Genomic DNA, 17,301 nt, shown 5'->3' with positions numbered 1-17,301 from the left:
AGCCGAATTTCTCATTTCCTTCCATCCTGGAGTTTCGGGGAGAAAAAAGAAACCAGCACACGCGTCCCCCTTATCCAGGAGCCACTGATCCAGCCCCACAGAAAGTCACCCAGCTTCTCTCGCAGGAGACAAGCCAAAGGCCGCCGGTCTGGACAGACACGAGTGTCCTCCCCGCACCGTTCTGTGGGTTTGCTCTGCTTTGGGGGCCCATTCGTGAGGGGGAAGCTCGGCTCTCTTTCCATATTAAATCAAACCAAAACACGTAGGCCTCCTCCTGGCAGGCCCGGAGGCCCAAGCGTCCCAGCAGGGTGGACGGTGCCTTTTACAAGTTCAGACACAGGCCAGGTGCGGTGGCTCAGGCCTGTCATCCCAGCAGTGTGGGAGGCCGAGGCGGGTGCATCCCCTGAGGTCAGGAGTTTGAGACCAGCCCGGCCAACACGGCGAAACCCTACAAAAAATACAAAAACAAATTAGCTGGGCCTGGTGGCAGGTGCCTGTAATCCCAGCGAGGCTGAGGCAGGAGAATCTGGTTTGAACCCGGGAGGCGGAGGTTGTGCTGAGCCGAGATCGCACCACTGCCCTCCAGCCTGGGCCACAGAGTGAGACTCCGTCTCTTAAAAAGAAAAGTTCAGATTTTACAGGGACCAGACGTGTGTCTACATCCTCACGGGGAGTGAGTTTTTGTCCGGAGGAAATGATGACAGATGGTTATGTTTCCATTTTTCAAAATTACTCAGCTCTTTTTCGGGGAAAAAAAAAATATATCTAGGGCCGTACACCTCTCTTCCCAAACCCCCTTTTCCTGAGGGTTACACACTCCGACGAACGAAAACCTGCTTCCCAAATATTCAAAATGCAATTCCTCTTTTAGATACAAATTTCATCTGAACGATAAAATCCTCTCTCTCGCTTTCTTTTAAATTTCCAGCTTAAAAAAAAATGCGTAAAGGAGACAAACTTTCTAATGCCATTAACGTCTGGGAAAAAAAAGAACTTGCAACTGATTGAAAAATATTTAATTTGCATTCTTTTTTCTCCCTCCCCCTCTCTCTCTCTCTCTCTCATTTTACAGCAGTTCTAACATTTTGAAATAAAAAACGTTGAAGGGGCCTTTTGGTATGTGTGTAAGGAGTATCCGAAGATAGAAATGAAATGCGTCCAAATGTGTCTACATTTCGTGACGAGATAGAAAGTGTCATGTGGAAGAAAAAAAAAAAAAAAAAAAGAAGTTTCGTTTTTGGTTTTTAGGTTTTTTTTTTTTAGCCCCACCTCAGGGAGAAGTATCTCAATCAGACGTTAGGAAAGAAAAACGGCCAAGGTCGAATCCGGAAAGAGGCAAAAGGTGGTTTGGAAATAAGAGACTTGGCCACCGAACGTTAGTAAAGGTCGAGAGAACATATCGTTTCTCTCTGGACAGGCCCGGGTGACGGAGGCAAATCAGGCAGATGAAACTCTTCTGGGAGGTCAGCAAACCCCTTTGCTATGTTCCCAGGAAACCAGTCAGAACATTCTGGATGTTCTTGGTGGAGTCATTTCAAGCAACCGTCCAGTCCATGCCGGCGGTGAGGACAAGTTGCTATCTGCTGTTTATAAAACTATAGGGGGCACGGTGGGAGGCCGAGGCGGGTGGATCACCTGAGGTCAGGAGTTCGAGACCAGCCTGGCCAACATGGTGAAACCCCGTCTCTGCTAAAAATACAAAAAATTAGCCGGGCGTCGGTGGTGTGCACCTGTCATCCCAACTACTTGGAGGGCCCAGGCGGGCAGATCCCCTGAGGTCAGGAGTTCGAGACCGGCCTGGCCAACACGGTGAAACCCCATCTCTGCTAAAAACACAAAAAATTAGCCGGGCGTGGGTGGCGGGTGCACCTGTCATCCCAACTACTTGGGGGGGGCTGAGGCAGGAGAATAGCCTGAGGTCAGGAGTTCGAGACCGGCCTGGCCAACACGGTGAAACCCCGTCTCTGCTAAAAACACAAAATAATCAGCCGGGCGTGGGTGGCCTATGGCCGTAGTCCCGGCTACCACTCGGGAGACTGAACCCTGGAGGCGGAGGTTGCAGTGAGCGGAGATGGAGCCAGTGCACTCCAGCCTGGGCTACGAAGCAAGTCTCTGTCTCCAAAACAAACAAACAAACAAACAAACAAAAAAGAAAACAGAAGAAACAAAAGAAGAAACTGGCCAGATGCAGAAGATGGAGTAGAAGAGAAAGACAAAAACCTGGAACCGCCTACGTCTGCAAAAACCTTGAAAGTCTCTGGATCTCTCCCTAACTTTGACGCTTCCCAACCAGACACAACAGCTCAGGTACCAAACTGATACTCAGGCACTATATCCTCTGCTCCCTTTCATCCCCTTTAGACACACAAACCCACCCTTGCACCGGGCCCAGGGCGATGTCCACACTCATGATTTGTGCAACGGGACCCCTCGGTGGCCAGGGCGGCCAGCGCTGCGAGAAGAGGCAACGCCTTACGGTTCTTACTATTATTATTATTTTTTAATCTATTATCTTTATGTAGTATTGCACGTCATTCCATGTTATTAAAGTTAATGCTGCTTTAGGATTCCAACGGCGCGTCCGTCTCTCGGGCGAGTCATGACGCGTCTGAATTCTGTAAAACAGCAGAAAAGCAAATCCCAAACAAAAACAAACAAACAAACAAACAAAAAACAAAACGCAGTCAAGTGAGGGAAGCAAATACTGGAAAAAGGTGTCAAGTGGCCCGTTCGAGGGCACCAGGCCTCCCCACTCTTCCCAGTGAGGTGGGACCAGACGTGGTCACCAGCATCAGCATCGTGGTCCTCGGAACGTGGGAGTCACAACGTGGGAGGTTCGAATCTCCCTCCCCTCCCCTTCCAAGTCCCCCCGGTTCACGTCCTCAGCCACACCAGCCACAAAACTGTTCCCTTATTGCTGCCTCTGGGATGCTGGGGGAGGGGGGGGGGGGGCCGTGGGAGGACAGCCCGGCCCCCTCCGCCTCCTGGGATTCCAAAGTCCACATTCAAATCCACACAGCTCTTGGGACGAAGGAAGGAGTATATGGAGGTAAAGAAAACCATTGGCAACGAAGACACGCGGCCTTTTCATCGGAGACCAGCCCCGGGATCTTTGCAGGTTCACAGACTCTAGGATCTTCCACACGTTTTGGGTCGTTCACCGCATGCATAGGGTAGAGCAGAGGAAGACGCAGCCAGGCAGGGTTGACCCTTCTCCAGGGTCTCCCAGGACGCACGGGCAGCCTTGGAGAGGCCCGAGCAGGGCGCACGGCCGCTCACGCGCTCCGCCTTCTGCACCGTCTCCGTGAGGGTCGCGCGTGGACGGTCCCGGGAGCCTCCTCCCCAGGCCTGTTGCAGGAGCTCCCGGGGCGCACGGAGCAGCTCCAGGCGGAGTTGAGTGCAGGACGCGCGGTGCAGGCGGGGCGCGCGGAGCCCGGGAGTCCGGGTGCGCTGGGGGCTGCGCGGCGGGGTCAGAGCCCCAAGGCCTCCGCGTGCTTCCGCGCCTTGAGCCGCAGGTCGGCGATGCTGGAGTTTTTGCTGTTGCTCTTGGCGGCGGCGGCGACCACGGCGGCGGCCGAGGCGGACTCGGCCAGCGACGCGATGGGCAGCCCGAAGGGCGGCGGGGGGAACATCAGGTAGGGCGCGTGCGCCGCCAGGTGCGGGTGCAGGTGCGGGTGCGCGTGGGCCACGCCTTCCAGCTGCAGCTGAGCTTGGACCTGCAGGAGCGGACCCGGTGGCGTGAGCGCTCAGGCTGGGGTCTGGGGGGCCTCCCCCGTCCCAACCACCCCCCCCCGAAATCCACAACGTGCCTCTTCTCCCCTAGGGAGCGTCGCCCCTTCTCCAGCCCTGGAAACCATCCCACACCCGACTGTGCTCCTTCCCCCTGGCCCAAGGCTGTGCCGCGTCACCAGGTCCCCAAGGCTCTCCCGGGACACCAGGTCCCCAAGCCTCTCCAGGGTCACCAGGTCCCCAAGGCTCTCCCCAGGACACCAGGTCCCAAGGCTCTCCCGGGACACCAGGTCTCCAAGCCTCTCCAAGGCCACCAGGTCCCCAAGCCTCTCCCGGGACGCCAGGCCCCCAAGCCTCTCCCGGGTCACCAGGTCCCCAAGGCTCTCTCGGGACACCAGGTCCCCAAGCCTCTCCAAGGCCACCGGGTCCCAAAGGCTCTCCCGGGACACCAGGTCTCCAAGCCTCTCCCAAGACACCAGGTCCCCAAGGCTCTCCAGGGTCACCAGGTCCCCAAGGCTCTCCTCAGGACACCAGGTCCCCAAGGCTCTCCCGGGTCACCAGGTCCCCAAGGCTCTCCAGGGTCACGAGGTCCCCAAGGCTCTCCCCAGGACACCAGGTCCCAAGGCTCTCCCCAGGACACCAGGTCCCCAAGGCTCTCCCGGGTCACCAGGTCCCCAAGCCTTTCCAAGGTCACCAGGTCCCAAAGCCTCTCCCGGGACACCAGGTCCCCAAGCCTCTCCCCAGGGCACCAGGTCCCCAAGGCTCTCCCGGGTCACCAGGTCCCCAAGGCTCTCTCGGGACACCAGGTCCCCAAGCCTCTCCAAGGCCACCGGGTCCCCAAGGCTCTCCCGGGACACCAGGTCTCCAAGCCTCTCCCAAGACACCAGGTCCCCAAGGCTCTCCAGGGTCACCAGGTCCCCAAGGCTCTCCTCAGGACACCAGGTCCCAAGGCTCTCCCCAGGACACCAGGTCCCAAGGCTCTCCCCAGGACACCAGGTCCCCAAGGCTCTCCCGGGTCACCAGGTCCCCAAGCCTTTCCAAGGTCACCAGGTCCCCAAGCCTCTCCCGGGACACCAGGTCCCCAAGGCTCTCCCCAGGACACCAGGTCCCAAGGCTCTCCCGGGTCACCAGGTCCCCAAGGCTCTCCCGGGTCACCAGGTCCCCAAGGCTCTCCCCAGGACACCAGGTCCCAAGGCTCTCCCGGGTCACCAGGTCCCCAAGGCTCTCCCGGGTCACCAGGTCCCCAAGCCTTTCCAAGGTCACCAGGTCCCCAAGCCTCTCCCGGGACACCAGGTCCCCAAGCTTCTCCCGGGACGCCAGGTCCCCAAGGCTCTCCCGGGACAACAGGTCCCCAAGCCTCTCCCAGGACGTCAGGTCCCCAAGGCTCTCCCAAGACACCAGGTCCCCAAGGCTCTCCCGGGTCACCAGGTCCCCAAGCCTTTCCAAGGTCACCAGGTCCCAAAGCCTCTCCCGGGACACCAGGTCCCCAAGCTTCTCCCGGGACGCCAGGTCCCCAAGCCTCTCCCGGGACGCCAGGTCCCTAAGGCTCTCCTGGGACACCAGGTCTCCAAGCCTCTCCAAGGCCACCAGGTCCCCAAGGCTCTCCAGGGTCACGAGGTCCCCAAGGCTCTCCCCAGGACACCAGGTCCCAAGGCTCTCCCGGGACACCAGGTCCCCAAGGCTCTCCCCAGGACACCAGGTCTCCAAGCCTCTCCCGAGACACCAGGTCCCCAAGGCTCTCCAGGGTCACGAGGTCCCCAAGGCTCTCCCGGGTCACCAGATCCCCAAGGCTCTCCCGGGTCACCAGGTCCCAAGGCTCTCCCGGGACACCAGGTCCCCAAGGCTCTCCCGGGTCACCAGGTCCCCAAGGCTCTCCCGGGTCACCAGGTCCCCAAGGCTCTCCCGGGTCACCAGGTCCCCAAGGCTCTCCCGGGACACCAGGTCCCCAAGGCTCCGGTGCGCAAAGCCAGGCAGGCCTGAGGCCTCCAACGGCCTAATTTCACTGGGTCCTGCCGTCGGCAAGAAGAAGTGGGCCCCTTCCCCCACCTCGAGGCCAAGTCCCAGGAGAGGAGAACCGCGGAGGGATGCGGACCGGTCTCCTTTGGGCCTGCGCCATGGAGAGCTGGATAGCTCGTGGCGACCAGCGCTCGGGGTCCATTTCTGAGTCGTTAATTTATGATTTAGGCTTTTAGACCTTCCACTCCCCACCGCCACCCCCCCCAAGCCTTTGCACCCTCAGCCAGCAGAGGCTGCGGCCAGACGGGTGGTACCTGCAGCCCTTCGCCAAACACGCGCCCAAATACAAACCCCAGCTGTCCCCTTGGGATCAAACGGTCAAGAACAGAGGCCACGCGTCCGCCCTGCCAGAGCCCCCCAACTCCGTTCCCGCATGGTCCCGATCCCCAGATTAGGGACCGAAGGGGCGCGCAGAGGCGCTGGGCTGCGTTCCGGCAGGGCGCACGTGGGCGCTGCGCTCTCTCGTCCTGGGACGGTGCACCCCTCCTTCCACACAGTTTCCCGCTTCCCCCCATGCCACCCCCACACTAAACCAGAGCAGGGGGTCCCCTTGGGACGCTTGGGTTCCGCGACCGACCCCCCCCCCCGGACACTCCCTGAAAGCCGCAAATCCACGCTGGGAACCCAAACTGCTGCTCACTCCAAAGTCAGCGGGGAGCTGAGGAGGGTATGCAGAGCCCGGGCCAGGGGCCAGGGTCCAGGCAGACGCCCCAGACCCTCGGACACTCGGGGGTGGTGGTGAAAAGGGAGTGGATGCGTATCCCATCTCTGGTATCCAGGCGCAGGCATCCCCCACCGTTCTTAACCAGACAGCAAGCCAGGTGGTGGGGGGGGGGCCTGACTGAGTGGGACTTGTCACCCCTCTGGTTTTTGTTAAGATTTCCCTTTGGGCTTGTGTGTGTTCACTTTCCCAAAAGGTCTCTGAGTTTTAACAGCCTGATTTTTTTTTGTTGTTTTGAGTTGGAGCCCTGGGGTCTCACTCTGTCCCCCAGGCTGGAGTGGAGCGGCGCCATCTCCGCTCACTGCAACCTCCGCCTCCCGGGTTCAAGTGATTCTCGTGCCTCAGCCTCCGAAGTACGTGGGATGACAGGTGCAGACCACGACGCCCGGCTACGTTTTGTGTTTTCAGTAGAGACGCGGTTTCACCGTGTGGGCCAAGGCTGGTCTCGAACTCCTGACCTCAGGTGATCCACCCGCCTCGGCCTCCCAAAGTGCTGGGATGACAGGCCTGAGCCACCGCGCCGGGCCCAGCCTGATTTAATACGTGTCAAGGTGCCTGTAAATACCTCCTTGGAAAAGCCACTGATTTTTTTTTTTCTGGGGGTCAACTGAGAAGTCTGCAGGGGCAGGGAGGGGCGAGCAAGTAGGGGAAAGGGGAGGGGGTGGCGGGTCCCTGGGGATCTTCAGAGGAAGAAAAACCAAGCTACCTGTTGAAAAGGCATCCTTAAGGCTCCCATGTTCACGTAGGGTGCCACCCGGCAGGCGTCCAGGTGGTTGGCTGTGCCTAAGATGACGCCTGTGGCGAAAGGGAGGAGGTGTCAGTGTGGTGGTCCGGGGTGCAGCCAGCACCTCGTTACCCCCCATCCATCCTCAAGCAGGCGCCCCCAGCTCCAGGTCCCCCCAGTCCCAACACTCACCTTTATGCATCTGATTCTCCTGTTTGCGGCACTTTGCTCTCCGGTTCTGGAACCAAACCTTGTGGGGGAAGCAGAAAGAGATGTGGGACCCTGCGCGCCCAGCCCAGCCTCGCCAGGGACGCCCTAGTCCAGAAGCGACCGATGGGGGTCCCCAGTCCCTCACCGCCCCTCTGTCTCCAACCCTGCATAACTGGCTACCTAGAACTGGAAACTGGGTTTTGCTTTTTTTTTGTATTTTGATTTTTCTTTTTTGTTTTTGAGACAGAGTCTCGCTCTCTCACCCAGGCTGGAGTGAGGTGGCGTGATCTCGGCTCACTGCAACCTCCACCTCCCGGGTTCAACCAATTCTCCAGCCTCAGCCTCCCAGATAGATGGGACTACAGGCGCCCGCCACCACGCCAGGCTAATTTTTGTATTTTTAGTAGAGACGGGGTTTTACCATGTTGGCCAGGATGGTCTTGAACTCCTGACCTCAAGCGATCCACCCACTTCGGCCTCCCAAAGTGCTGGGATGAGAGGCGTGAGCCTGAATCCTGGCCTAGAACTGGAAATTGGGTTTTGTTTTTTGTTTTGTTTTTGAGACAGACTCTTGCTGTCTCATCCAGGCTGGAGGGCAGTGGTGTGATCTCGGCTCACTGCAACCTCCACCTCCCCGGTTCAAGCAATTCTCCAGTCTCGGCCTCCCAAATAGCTGGGACTACAGGCATCCGCCACCACGCCAGGCTAATTTTTGTATTTTTAGTAGAGACGGGGTTTTACCACGTTGGCCAGGCTGGTCTCGAACTCCTAACCTCAGGTGATTCACCCACCTCAGCCTCCCAAAGTGCTGGGATTACAGGTGTGAGCCTGAATCCCGGCCTAGAACCGGAAATCCGGTTTTGTTTTTGAGATAGACTCTTGCTCTCTCATCCAGGCTGGAGTGCAGCGGTGTAATCTCACCTCACTGCAACCTCCTCCTCCCAGGTTCAAGCAATTCTCCAGCCTCAGCCTCCCAAATAGCTGGGACTACAGGCGCCCGCCACCACGCCAGGCTAATTTTTGTATTTTTACTAGAGACGGGGTTTTACCATGTTGGCCAGGATGGTCTCGAACTCCTGACCTCAGGCGATCCACCCGCCTCAGCCTCCCAAAGTGGTGGGATGACAGGCGTGAGCCACCCGCACCCGGCCTAGAACTGGAAAATGTTAAGCTCTCCCTGCCCTGCCTAAGTGAGACCCGTCCATTATCACTGATGAACTGAAGTTGAACAAGTGAGTTCTGAGACAGTGGAAGTGGACTCTGGAGCTTTCCAGCATTCTGTACACCCTGTAGGAGAACGCGAGTTGCCACCTGCAGACTTCAGCCACCAAGGTAGAGGGGCCACCAGATGGCCAAAGGGCTCCAAATCCAGCCCCTTCTCCAATCTAACTCTGGACACACCAAGCCCAGAAAATTTCTTGCCCTCCTCGGCCTCCTTGGGAGCCCTGGGGAGCTGAAGGGGTCCCACTCATATGGCCAAGGGTTACGAACATCCCAGAGAGGAACCCCAAGGATAGCAGGCTTTGCCATATAGGGGCGTTCTGTCACTTTGAGGACTTCTGAGTCTTGGGGGAAGCTATGAAGACGTTGAGTGCAACAGAGCCGGGGACCCTCCGGAGGCTGGAGAAATTCTCACAGGTCTCATGTTAATATTTGGGGGCGAATTCCGTCCCCTGTCACCTCCTACAAGCCCCCACCGCTCTCCCAGTATTGACAGTCCCCTCCTCCACAGACAGACCAGCTGGGGAATACAAGGAGTTTAGCCTAGGCCTGGTAATCTGGACGCCTCCCCATCCCCTCCCCCACGGCCACCTTCCTGACAGTCTGAGTCGCTTCATTCCTCCTAACAGGCTTTCTGTGGCAGCTCCACCTGCACCCTGACGGACACGGCAGTCACCGCCCAAGACAAATAATTCACACAGACACTGTTGTGAGCAAAACACGTGCTGGGTCCACAGGGCCCCGGGGGGAGCCGGTGCACCTGCACCCGGGAGTCTACACAACGGCCACATGCATTTGGTCTGGAACCCAAGACAGAGCCTCCCGCCCACCTTCCAAGGTGGGCCCTCCCGGGGGCTGCAGCGCTCCTAGAAAACTTTATCCTGTGTCCCAGCAAAGTCACATCCTGCCTCATCGCCTCCCCCAAAAAAAGGTCCCGGCCTGCGGCTGAGACTGAAATTCACAAACAATCGCTCTCTCCCCCTTTCCAAAGTCTGTGTCCAGAGTCACTTCAGACCCCCACCTCCAAGTGACTGCCAGTGTGTCCGTCGATGCTCCCAGTACTCTCCACCTGCCTCGTACACGGTCCGGGAAGCCAGCCGGACCCCCTAAAGCCTCTGGCAGGGCGTTTAAAAAACAAACAAACAAACAAAAAACAGAATCCTACCGAAACAAACAAACGAAAACAGAATCCTACTGAAACAAACAAACAAAAACAGAATCCTACTGAAACAAACAAAAACAAAAACAATCCTACTGAAACAAACAAAAACAAAATCCTACTGAAACAAACACAAACAAACAAACAAAAACAGAATCCTGGTGAAACAAACAAACAAACAAAAACAAAATCCTACTGAAACCTGGAAAGCCTCGTTCAACACGGGGAGGGGGGGAAAAAAAAAAGATGATGAAGAATAAAAGTGATGAATTAGCTGCCGCGTTAAGTGCTAATAAATCAGTCTTGGAGTGATTCACGATCAATTCCAATTAGGCCTGAATATGGTAAGTGAAGTGTGTGACACTGGTTTAGACAGTTATTTCTTCATTAAGGGACCGCTCGCTGATTTTTCCTTCACCCACGCCCGCAACGCGATGTCCTTTTGATTTCCATTACAGACAGTGAATAATGACATTTAATTTAGCTCTGCGCCATAAACCCACAGATATTTGTTGTAATTAAATTACCACCCGCCCCTCGCCGTGGTCTCATAAGTTTCCATTAGAACCCTGACAGCTGGGTGATGTGACTTTGCAGGGGCGACGCTAAAAATAAAAGGTTAATCGGGAACAGCTTCCATCGGATGCTCAATTTATTTACAGCAAATTTCCACCCTAAATGGAAACTCTATCCGCTCACAGCACGGGACGGGCTGTCCTGAAAGAGATTATCCAACAATTCACGAAGAGACGGGATTAAAATCTAGTTCATTTTCTCTCCCTCCCCCGTCCCCGTCCCCTCCACCATCACGACTTCCACGGGACGTCCGTGTTTGAACTAATTGATTTTTATGACGACTCCAAGGCCTGCCCGCCTTTACCCTACGATGATTTTTCCCTGCGGCGAGAGAGAGAGAAAATGATGTATTTTATCCTATTCCCATGTTTGTTTTTATTATTATTTACCGTCGTTAAATTTTCATGTGACCCCTGAGTCCATATAACCCCCGGCTTCTCCCCCATCTGTCTTTATTTTAGGGCCTTCTCGGGGTCTGTACACACACCCCACCCACCAATTCTCTGCAACTGAACTGAGGTGCGAGTCGGTAATAGACTACGGAAAGAAATAGTGTGGAATTCAATTACAAGTAATTTATTTTTATAGAAACAGTACATCAAGGGCCGGGGATACACTGACGGATCCCAGGCACAACACACACCAGGAGATGACATAAACTTGATGTGTCCCCTTTAGCAAAACTTTAATCTTTTCATTAATTTACACCGGGCCGTCCAATGCATCTTCTGAGAGAGGGGTGGACAGCGAGGAAACCCCTCTATTGATACAGCTTCCTTCCCTCACTGAGGCCGCAGACGCCCTGAGAAGGGACACGGTCCTTCCAAATCACCAAAGCATCTCCCTGTCTTGGGCAGTATCTTGTTTTTGGCGGTGGGGGGACTACGGTTCTCAGTCAAGAGGCCTGGGGAGTGTTTATTGAATCCTCAGGATCCCAGGGAGGCCTTTTAAAGGCAGCCACATGGGAAGACGGAGGAGAATCAGGAGCCAAACTATATTTTTTCAGTGAAAGAGCTTGTACAACGCACCGTGCATCAAACACACGTGTATCTTCGTCCGCTCAAGTTTTGTGTCTGAATGGGGTGGCTGGATAACCAATGCCACGGGAAGCGAAGGGAATCAGGGACCAAAACATAAATATATATATATATCTTTATATATATATTATACATGTATTTATATATTTATATATATTTTATATATAAATATATATTATATATAATATATTTATATATTTCATATATTATATATAATATATATAAATATATATAATATATAATATATATTATATATTAATATATATATTATATATTATATATATTATATATAAATATATATATGTCTGTGTGTGTATACGTATATATTTAAATTAAAGATCTTGTAAAACGCTCTGCATCAAATGCATTTGTACCTTCGTCTCCTAAGCAAAAATCCAGGGAAAGCGATGTTTGAAATGTGTTGATCTCATAACCAATCCTACGGGACTGGGCTTTGAACGGCTGGTGTCTTTGCTTTTGAACGCCTTTGGCTTTGTAATCGGTCTCTCCCTGGTCGGCAATGTTAATTTCATTTATTTTTGAACGGGTTCCCCAGGGTCCGGAGATCTTGACTCTCTCTCTCTCTCTCTCTCTCTCTCTCTCTCTCTCTCTCTCTCTCTCTCTCTCTCGGCCCTTCTGTCCTGCCCAGAACCAGGAGAAAGCACTAGAGGACTTGACCTTCCAGGGGAAGCTGCCCTGTCAGGCAGGGGCTGGAAAAAAAGCCATTTGGAGACTCTCCCACCAGCACCCAGAAAATTAAATTCATACCTTTAACTGAATGTTTACAATGCCCAGGAAACCGCTGCCCGCGAGTCCCTCTGCGCACACCCAAGGCCCCCCCACCCCGCCCCTGGTGCCTGGTCTGATGGGACACCGTGAATTAGCGCGCTCCTTGGGGAGCCCCCGTGCCCCGCTAATGGTCTGCGCTCATCCAGATGCCCAACGTGCTCCTGCGCTCCCCAGAGCCGGAGGGAGGAGGGGAGGGTGTGTAACACAGGACAAGGCTGGAGAGGGGAGGACGGAGACAGAAACAGCGGGGCTAAAAGAGGAGGAAGGAGAGGACCCTATTTCTGACCGCCTAGGAACAGAGCGCACCCCTCTCCGTTCATCCTACGCAAAAGCCTTTTCAATGCAACCACACGGGAAGACGCGAGGGAATCAGGGGCCAACAGATACATTTTTTAAAATGAAAGATCTTGTAAAACGCTCTGCCTGAAACGTATCTGTAGCTTCCTCTCCTAAAGTAAAACCGAGGGAAAGTTTTCTTTGCATGTGTTGGTTCCCAGAACCAACCCCACGGGAACCGAAGGGAATCAGGGGGCCCATATACGCGTTCGCTGGGTTTGTTTGCACCAAGGACAATCAAATCTATATCATCTATACTATATATATTTATACAGCATATATATTTATCTGTTATTTGTCTAACACATACATGTGTGTATATTTGTTTGCCTTTGGTGCAAACGAATCCAATGACCCCATCCTCCAGGCCTCAGGCGTCTCCAAAAGCCCAGGAACCCCAACCCGCCCCACACCCCAACCTCCCCGCGCTCCGGGAACAGGACGGCGGCCCGGGCGGGCGCAGGTGGCTGTACGCGGGCCCCGTGCGCTCCCGAGGACCAGGCCATGGCTCCGGGCCCCCGGGGTTCCTACCTGCACGCGCGCCTCGGAAAGCCCCAGACGCTGGCTGAGCTCCTCGCGCATGAAGGCGTCGGGGTAATGGGTCTCGTCGAAGAGTCGCTCCAGCTCGTTGAGCTGCTCCAGCGTGAAGTTGGTGCGGCTGCGCCTCTGTTTCAGCTTCGTCTGCCCGTCCTCGTCCTCCGACTTCACGTCCTCGCGCTTCTCTTTGCATTCGTAAATCCCTGCGTGGCGGGCGGAGGGCACAGGGCTGAGGCCGGGAGCGCCTCGCCAAAGGCTCCCCGGGTCCCCTCCGCCCGCGCCCGCCTCCCCCAGCACGGCCCGCGGGGTCCTCCGCGCAGGCAGCTTGGCGCGCAGTGCGGGGCGGTTTTGCGCAACGTGGCGAACCCTTTCGTGCCTCCTTTGGTGGAAAGGGGGGGCCTCGAAAACCAATGCGCATTTACGCAAAATCTGCGTGGGGTCCCCAAGGCAAAAGCCGAGGAGAGAAGACTCGCTTCTTTCCCAACAACCTGGGCTTTGCAGGAACGTCGTTTTCTTGGTCTCATCTCCGAATCGTTTCCTCAATTATCCACTTCGCCGCTGTTGACATAACCTAACCTTTTTTTTTTTTTTGGAAAGTGGGGTGTCAAATCCTATTTTTAAGGGAAAGAATTTGAGGAAGAACTGCAAACGGCGGGGTCCCCGCGCGGGGCGCCCGAGAAGGACACGGGGAGGGCCCGGGGCGAGTGGCAGATTCTAGACCCACGGAGAGACGCCATCGCCACCGCTGTAGCGCAGCGGGGCTGGGGGTCCCTCTGGGATTTGCCGGAGCTGGGAGCCCCTACCCGGAGCCTATTTCTGACCAGCACAGCAGAACCGCATCCGAGTACCCGAATGCAACACCGCGTCTGGGGGTGAACCGTGTGCACCGAAATCTTTCCTTCCCAGTTACTTACACGCGCGCGGTTGGGCACCCACCCCACGAGGGTGCCAAAAATGGCACTTTCTCGTCTCCAATAATGGTGACCTGTCTGTATTTGCAGGGGGTGGGGGGGGGGGGGAGTCAGAAGGGCTGAAAAGTCAACCCTCAAGCGTTTCCAGGCGAAAAGACTTTCCTTCCCAATTTTTTAGACATTCCGCCCCTGACCAAGCTCCGGGGTTTAAATAAAACGTGTCTGCCTCGCTCCCCTGCAACCCAGGGCTGGTGGAAGTGGCATCTCCAACGGCCCTCTGTTCCTATCTCGGGCCTGCTGGGCACAGATTAAAAGCACCCCACGCCCTAATTCCATGTCCCCTGGTGCCAAGGGTAAGGGGCTGACATTTGGAAGTTCAGCCTGGACACAGTTTCCAACAAGCCACTGCGCCCAAGAACCTTGCAAAGCTGACAAATCCAACGTGTCGACAAGGGAACAGGGTAAATGCAAGTACCCTGTTCTGTCTTCCTTCCTTCCACCACCCACGCCAGGGCCCCCCCACCCCCCCCCCCCACCACCACCCCGAGCTGGATTCAGTCCTAGACACTTATCCCAACATGTAATTCACATTTTCTTTCACCTCCTGAAAGGCACGTGCCTGTAAGAACAATCCGTTCCTTCCCCCAAGTGAATCGTTTCCTGGAGACGGCCCCGGCTCTCCCTGCTTCCTTTCTCTCAGTCTGAAAACGCCAGGAATGGAGCCCAGCTGACAAATTGGCCTTCAAAGTCCTCAAGCGTGGGCAGGCTTTGCAAAAGCCACGGGATCCCAGGCTCAGCGGGGACGCGCTGTTCCCAAAAACTCTAGGTTCCCACGGGGAGCATCTCCCCTGCCCTCCGACCTCCCCTTAACGTGGATCTGATGAAGAAATACCAGGACGGGTTGCAGTCCTGCCCCGGCGGTCTTTCCGCACCCAGCCAAGGGCAAAGGGTAGCGGGGACTCTCTGTGTCTCCTCTCCTGGGGCCCTGGGTCCTTGGCCTGGTCTTTATTTTCCTCTCCCTTTGGAAAGACCTGGAGGATACTTTGCTCTCCCCGGTGCACGGCCAGGGGGAGAAGAGAGAGGAGGCGAGAAGAGGAAATCAGTGTCTGGGAAGGACAGGCAAAAAGCAACGCCACAGAACCGGCCTGCTGCGCACTGCACAGCCTCTTAAATTAAATGCAGGCCCTCCAGTCGCTGCCAGCCTTGGGTCCAGCAAGGCCAACTCTCTCTATATGAATTAAAGCGCTGGGTGCCCCCCGTAGCAGTGTGCAGGGACGACCCCTTAAGATAAGACAGGCCGAGCTCCTGCCTCGTAGACGGTGGGAAACCGGGAACTGCTTTGTAAACCGTAGCCAGCTTTGTGCTTTGACAAAGTCAGGACCTCGGGAAGCAGGATCTGGTCAATCCTACGAGGGCAAGGCTGTTTCCCCTAGAACGGTGCCACTCGACACCCAAGATATAGGGTCCGGGAGAGCAAGCAGCCCCCCAGAGTCTCAGGAAGAATTACCTTTGGGGGATGCACCCTCGCAGCTTAACTCTGGGTATCAGCCAAAGCCCAGACTCGATTTTCTGCCTGTTTGTACCGGAAACGGGATAGACACTCCTATAGCCGTCTCCAGCTGCGCCTCTGACACAGCTACAGCCCATTTTATTCTTAAGACGTACGGCGCCCAGTCTTTGCACAGCGATCCGCAGGTCCAGACCCTCTGCCTGAGCCTCTTACTCCTTGATTTGCAACACGGGGCGATGCGCCCCTGGGGCTTCAGGAAGAACGGCCAGAGGGGAGCCCCGGGGCCCGGTCTGCGCCCCCCGCACAACCGGCTGCGCTCTGACAGCCTTGAGTGAAGGACGTGCCGCGAAAACCACCAGCTTCCCCGGGCCCCTCGCGCCCCATCCAGATCCCCGGCCACCTGCGGGCGCCGGAGTGGATTAGATGGATCCAAACAGTTTTCACCAAAGACAAGTCTCGAGGTTCAAAGGAAAAAAAAAAAAAAAAATATATATATATATATATATATATATATATATATATATATATATATGTAGAAAGTGTTCCTTAAAGGACACAGAAGCGAGCTGACCCGGGGCCTTCCCGTCTCCTACCGCGCAGCCTCGAGTCTCCCCGCGATCTGGGGGAGCCGGGCAGGCGCTGAGCGCTGGGAAGGCGCGTGGAGACAGCTCCTCTCTGCGTCTGGGGCACCGTAAATACAAGCCAGGCAGGCAGAGACACAAATCCACATCCTAAGCAATCAGGGCCCCAGGCCGGGCGCGGGGGCTCACGCCTGTCATCCCAGCACTTTGGGAGGCCGAGGCGGGTGGATCATCTGACATCAGGAGTTCGAGACCAGCCTGGCCAACACGGTGAAACCCCGTCTCTGCTAAAAACACAAAAATGAGCCGGGCGTGGTGGCGGGCACCTGTCATCCCAGCTACTCAGGAGGCTGAGGCAGGAGAATCGTTTGAACCCGGGAGGCGGAGGTTGCAGTGAGCCGAGATCGCGCCACTGCACTCCAGCCTGGCGACAGAGCGAGACTCCATCTCAAAAAAAAAAAAGGAAAAAATGAAAAAGAAATCTCAGGCCCTCCGGCCCAGCCTGATCCACCCCAGCCCGGGACCCTCCCGTGTCGGAGTCCACCCCCGCGGCCCCCGCTCCGACCCTCCCTGGGTCCCCCCCTCCCCGACACCTCCCACCCACCACCCCTGGCGGGTCTCCCGGAGCCTTCCCCGCGTCTCCGGCCGGGTCCTCTCCTCCCTTCCTTTCTTTCTTAGGCAAAGCCTGGCTGGCCCGGGCCTTACCCTGGCGATCCGAGCGCCGCCAATGTGCAGAGCGAGGGGCGCGCGCGGGGGGCCGACTCCGTGGCGAGGAGGCGCCGAACCCCAGGAGGGGCCCCCCGGAGCCGCCGGCGCGCAGACGAGCTTACCTTCTGCTACTCTCGCGGGGCCGAATTCTTTCAGTTTCTCCTTGTCATTGTCTACGTGGTCCTTGAACAAATGCACCGGGCAGTGGCCGCCGCCCTCCGCGAGGTCCTGGAGGCTGGAATCCGACGTCCCCAGGTCCCGGGAGCGCGCCAGTCCGCTCTCCAAAACTTCCCGGTACGTAATGGAATCCTTCTTGCCTCCGCCGCCGCCGCCTCCTCCTCCGCCGTTACCGTCCTTGCTTTTCTGGTCAAAAGACTTGGATACAAACGCCGTGAGTTCTTCCATGGCTGGGGGCCGGGGGCTGGCGACGAGCCGGGGCGGGTGGGTGCGCGCGCGTCTCCCCGCGCGCGGAGAGGACGGCCCGGTGCGCGCGGGTGGATCACCACCGCGGTTATTTACGCCTTTCCATTGGAAAT

At 56.3% G+C, this 17,301-nt stretch overlaps 1 protein-coding gene across 1 annotated transcript; it reads right to left on the bottom strand.

The window, feature by feature from the left end:
• Positions 1–1,004: 1,004 nt before the first annotated feature.
• Positions 1,005–17,284, bottom strand: LOC102123940 (SHOX homeobox). The gene is made up of 5 exons (XM_045383697.3): positions 16,888–17,284; positions 13,050–13,258; positions 7,383–7,440; positions 7,173–7,261; positions 1,005–3,716 (listed from the first exon to the last, which is right to left on the bottom strand). Exons 1-5 carry the CDS (start codon positions 17,168–17,170, stop codon positions 3,471–3,473), a joined length of 885 nt encoding a protein of 294 aa, XP_045239632.1. The 5' UTR covers positions 17,171–17,284; the 3' UTR covers positions 1,005–3,470.
• Between the last annotated feature and the right edge of the window lie 17 nt (positions 17,285–17,301).

The sequence above is a fragment of the Macaca fascicularis genome, chromosome Y (assembly GCF_037993035.2).
Source record: "Macaca fascicularis isolate 582-1 chromosome Y, T2T-MFA8v1.1".
Lineage (NCBI taxonomy): Eukaryota > Metazoa > Chordata > Mammalia > Primates > Cercopithecidae > Macaca > Macaca fascicularis.
The sequence above is the reverse complement of the archived record's forward strand: the minus strand, read 5'-3'. Positions and strand labels throughout refer to the sequence as shown.

Bases quoted from the DNA above. Each gene is read 5' to 3' on its own strand.
- LOC102123940 (XM_045383697.3), bottom strand. From the start codon at position 17,170: ATGGAAGAACTCACGGCGTTTGTATCCAAGTCTTTTGACCAGAAAAGC. The intron at 7,262-7,382 runs GTGAGTGTTGGG...CTTTCGCCACAG, and splicing joins GGAGAATCAGATGCATAAAG to GCGTCATCTTAGGCACAGCC. The intron at 3,717-7,172 runs GTAGCTTGGTTT...CCGCTCCTGCAG, and splicing joins TAAGGATGCCTTTTCAACAG to GTCCAAGCTCAGCTGCAGCT.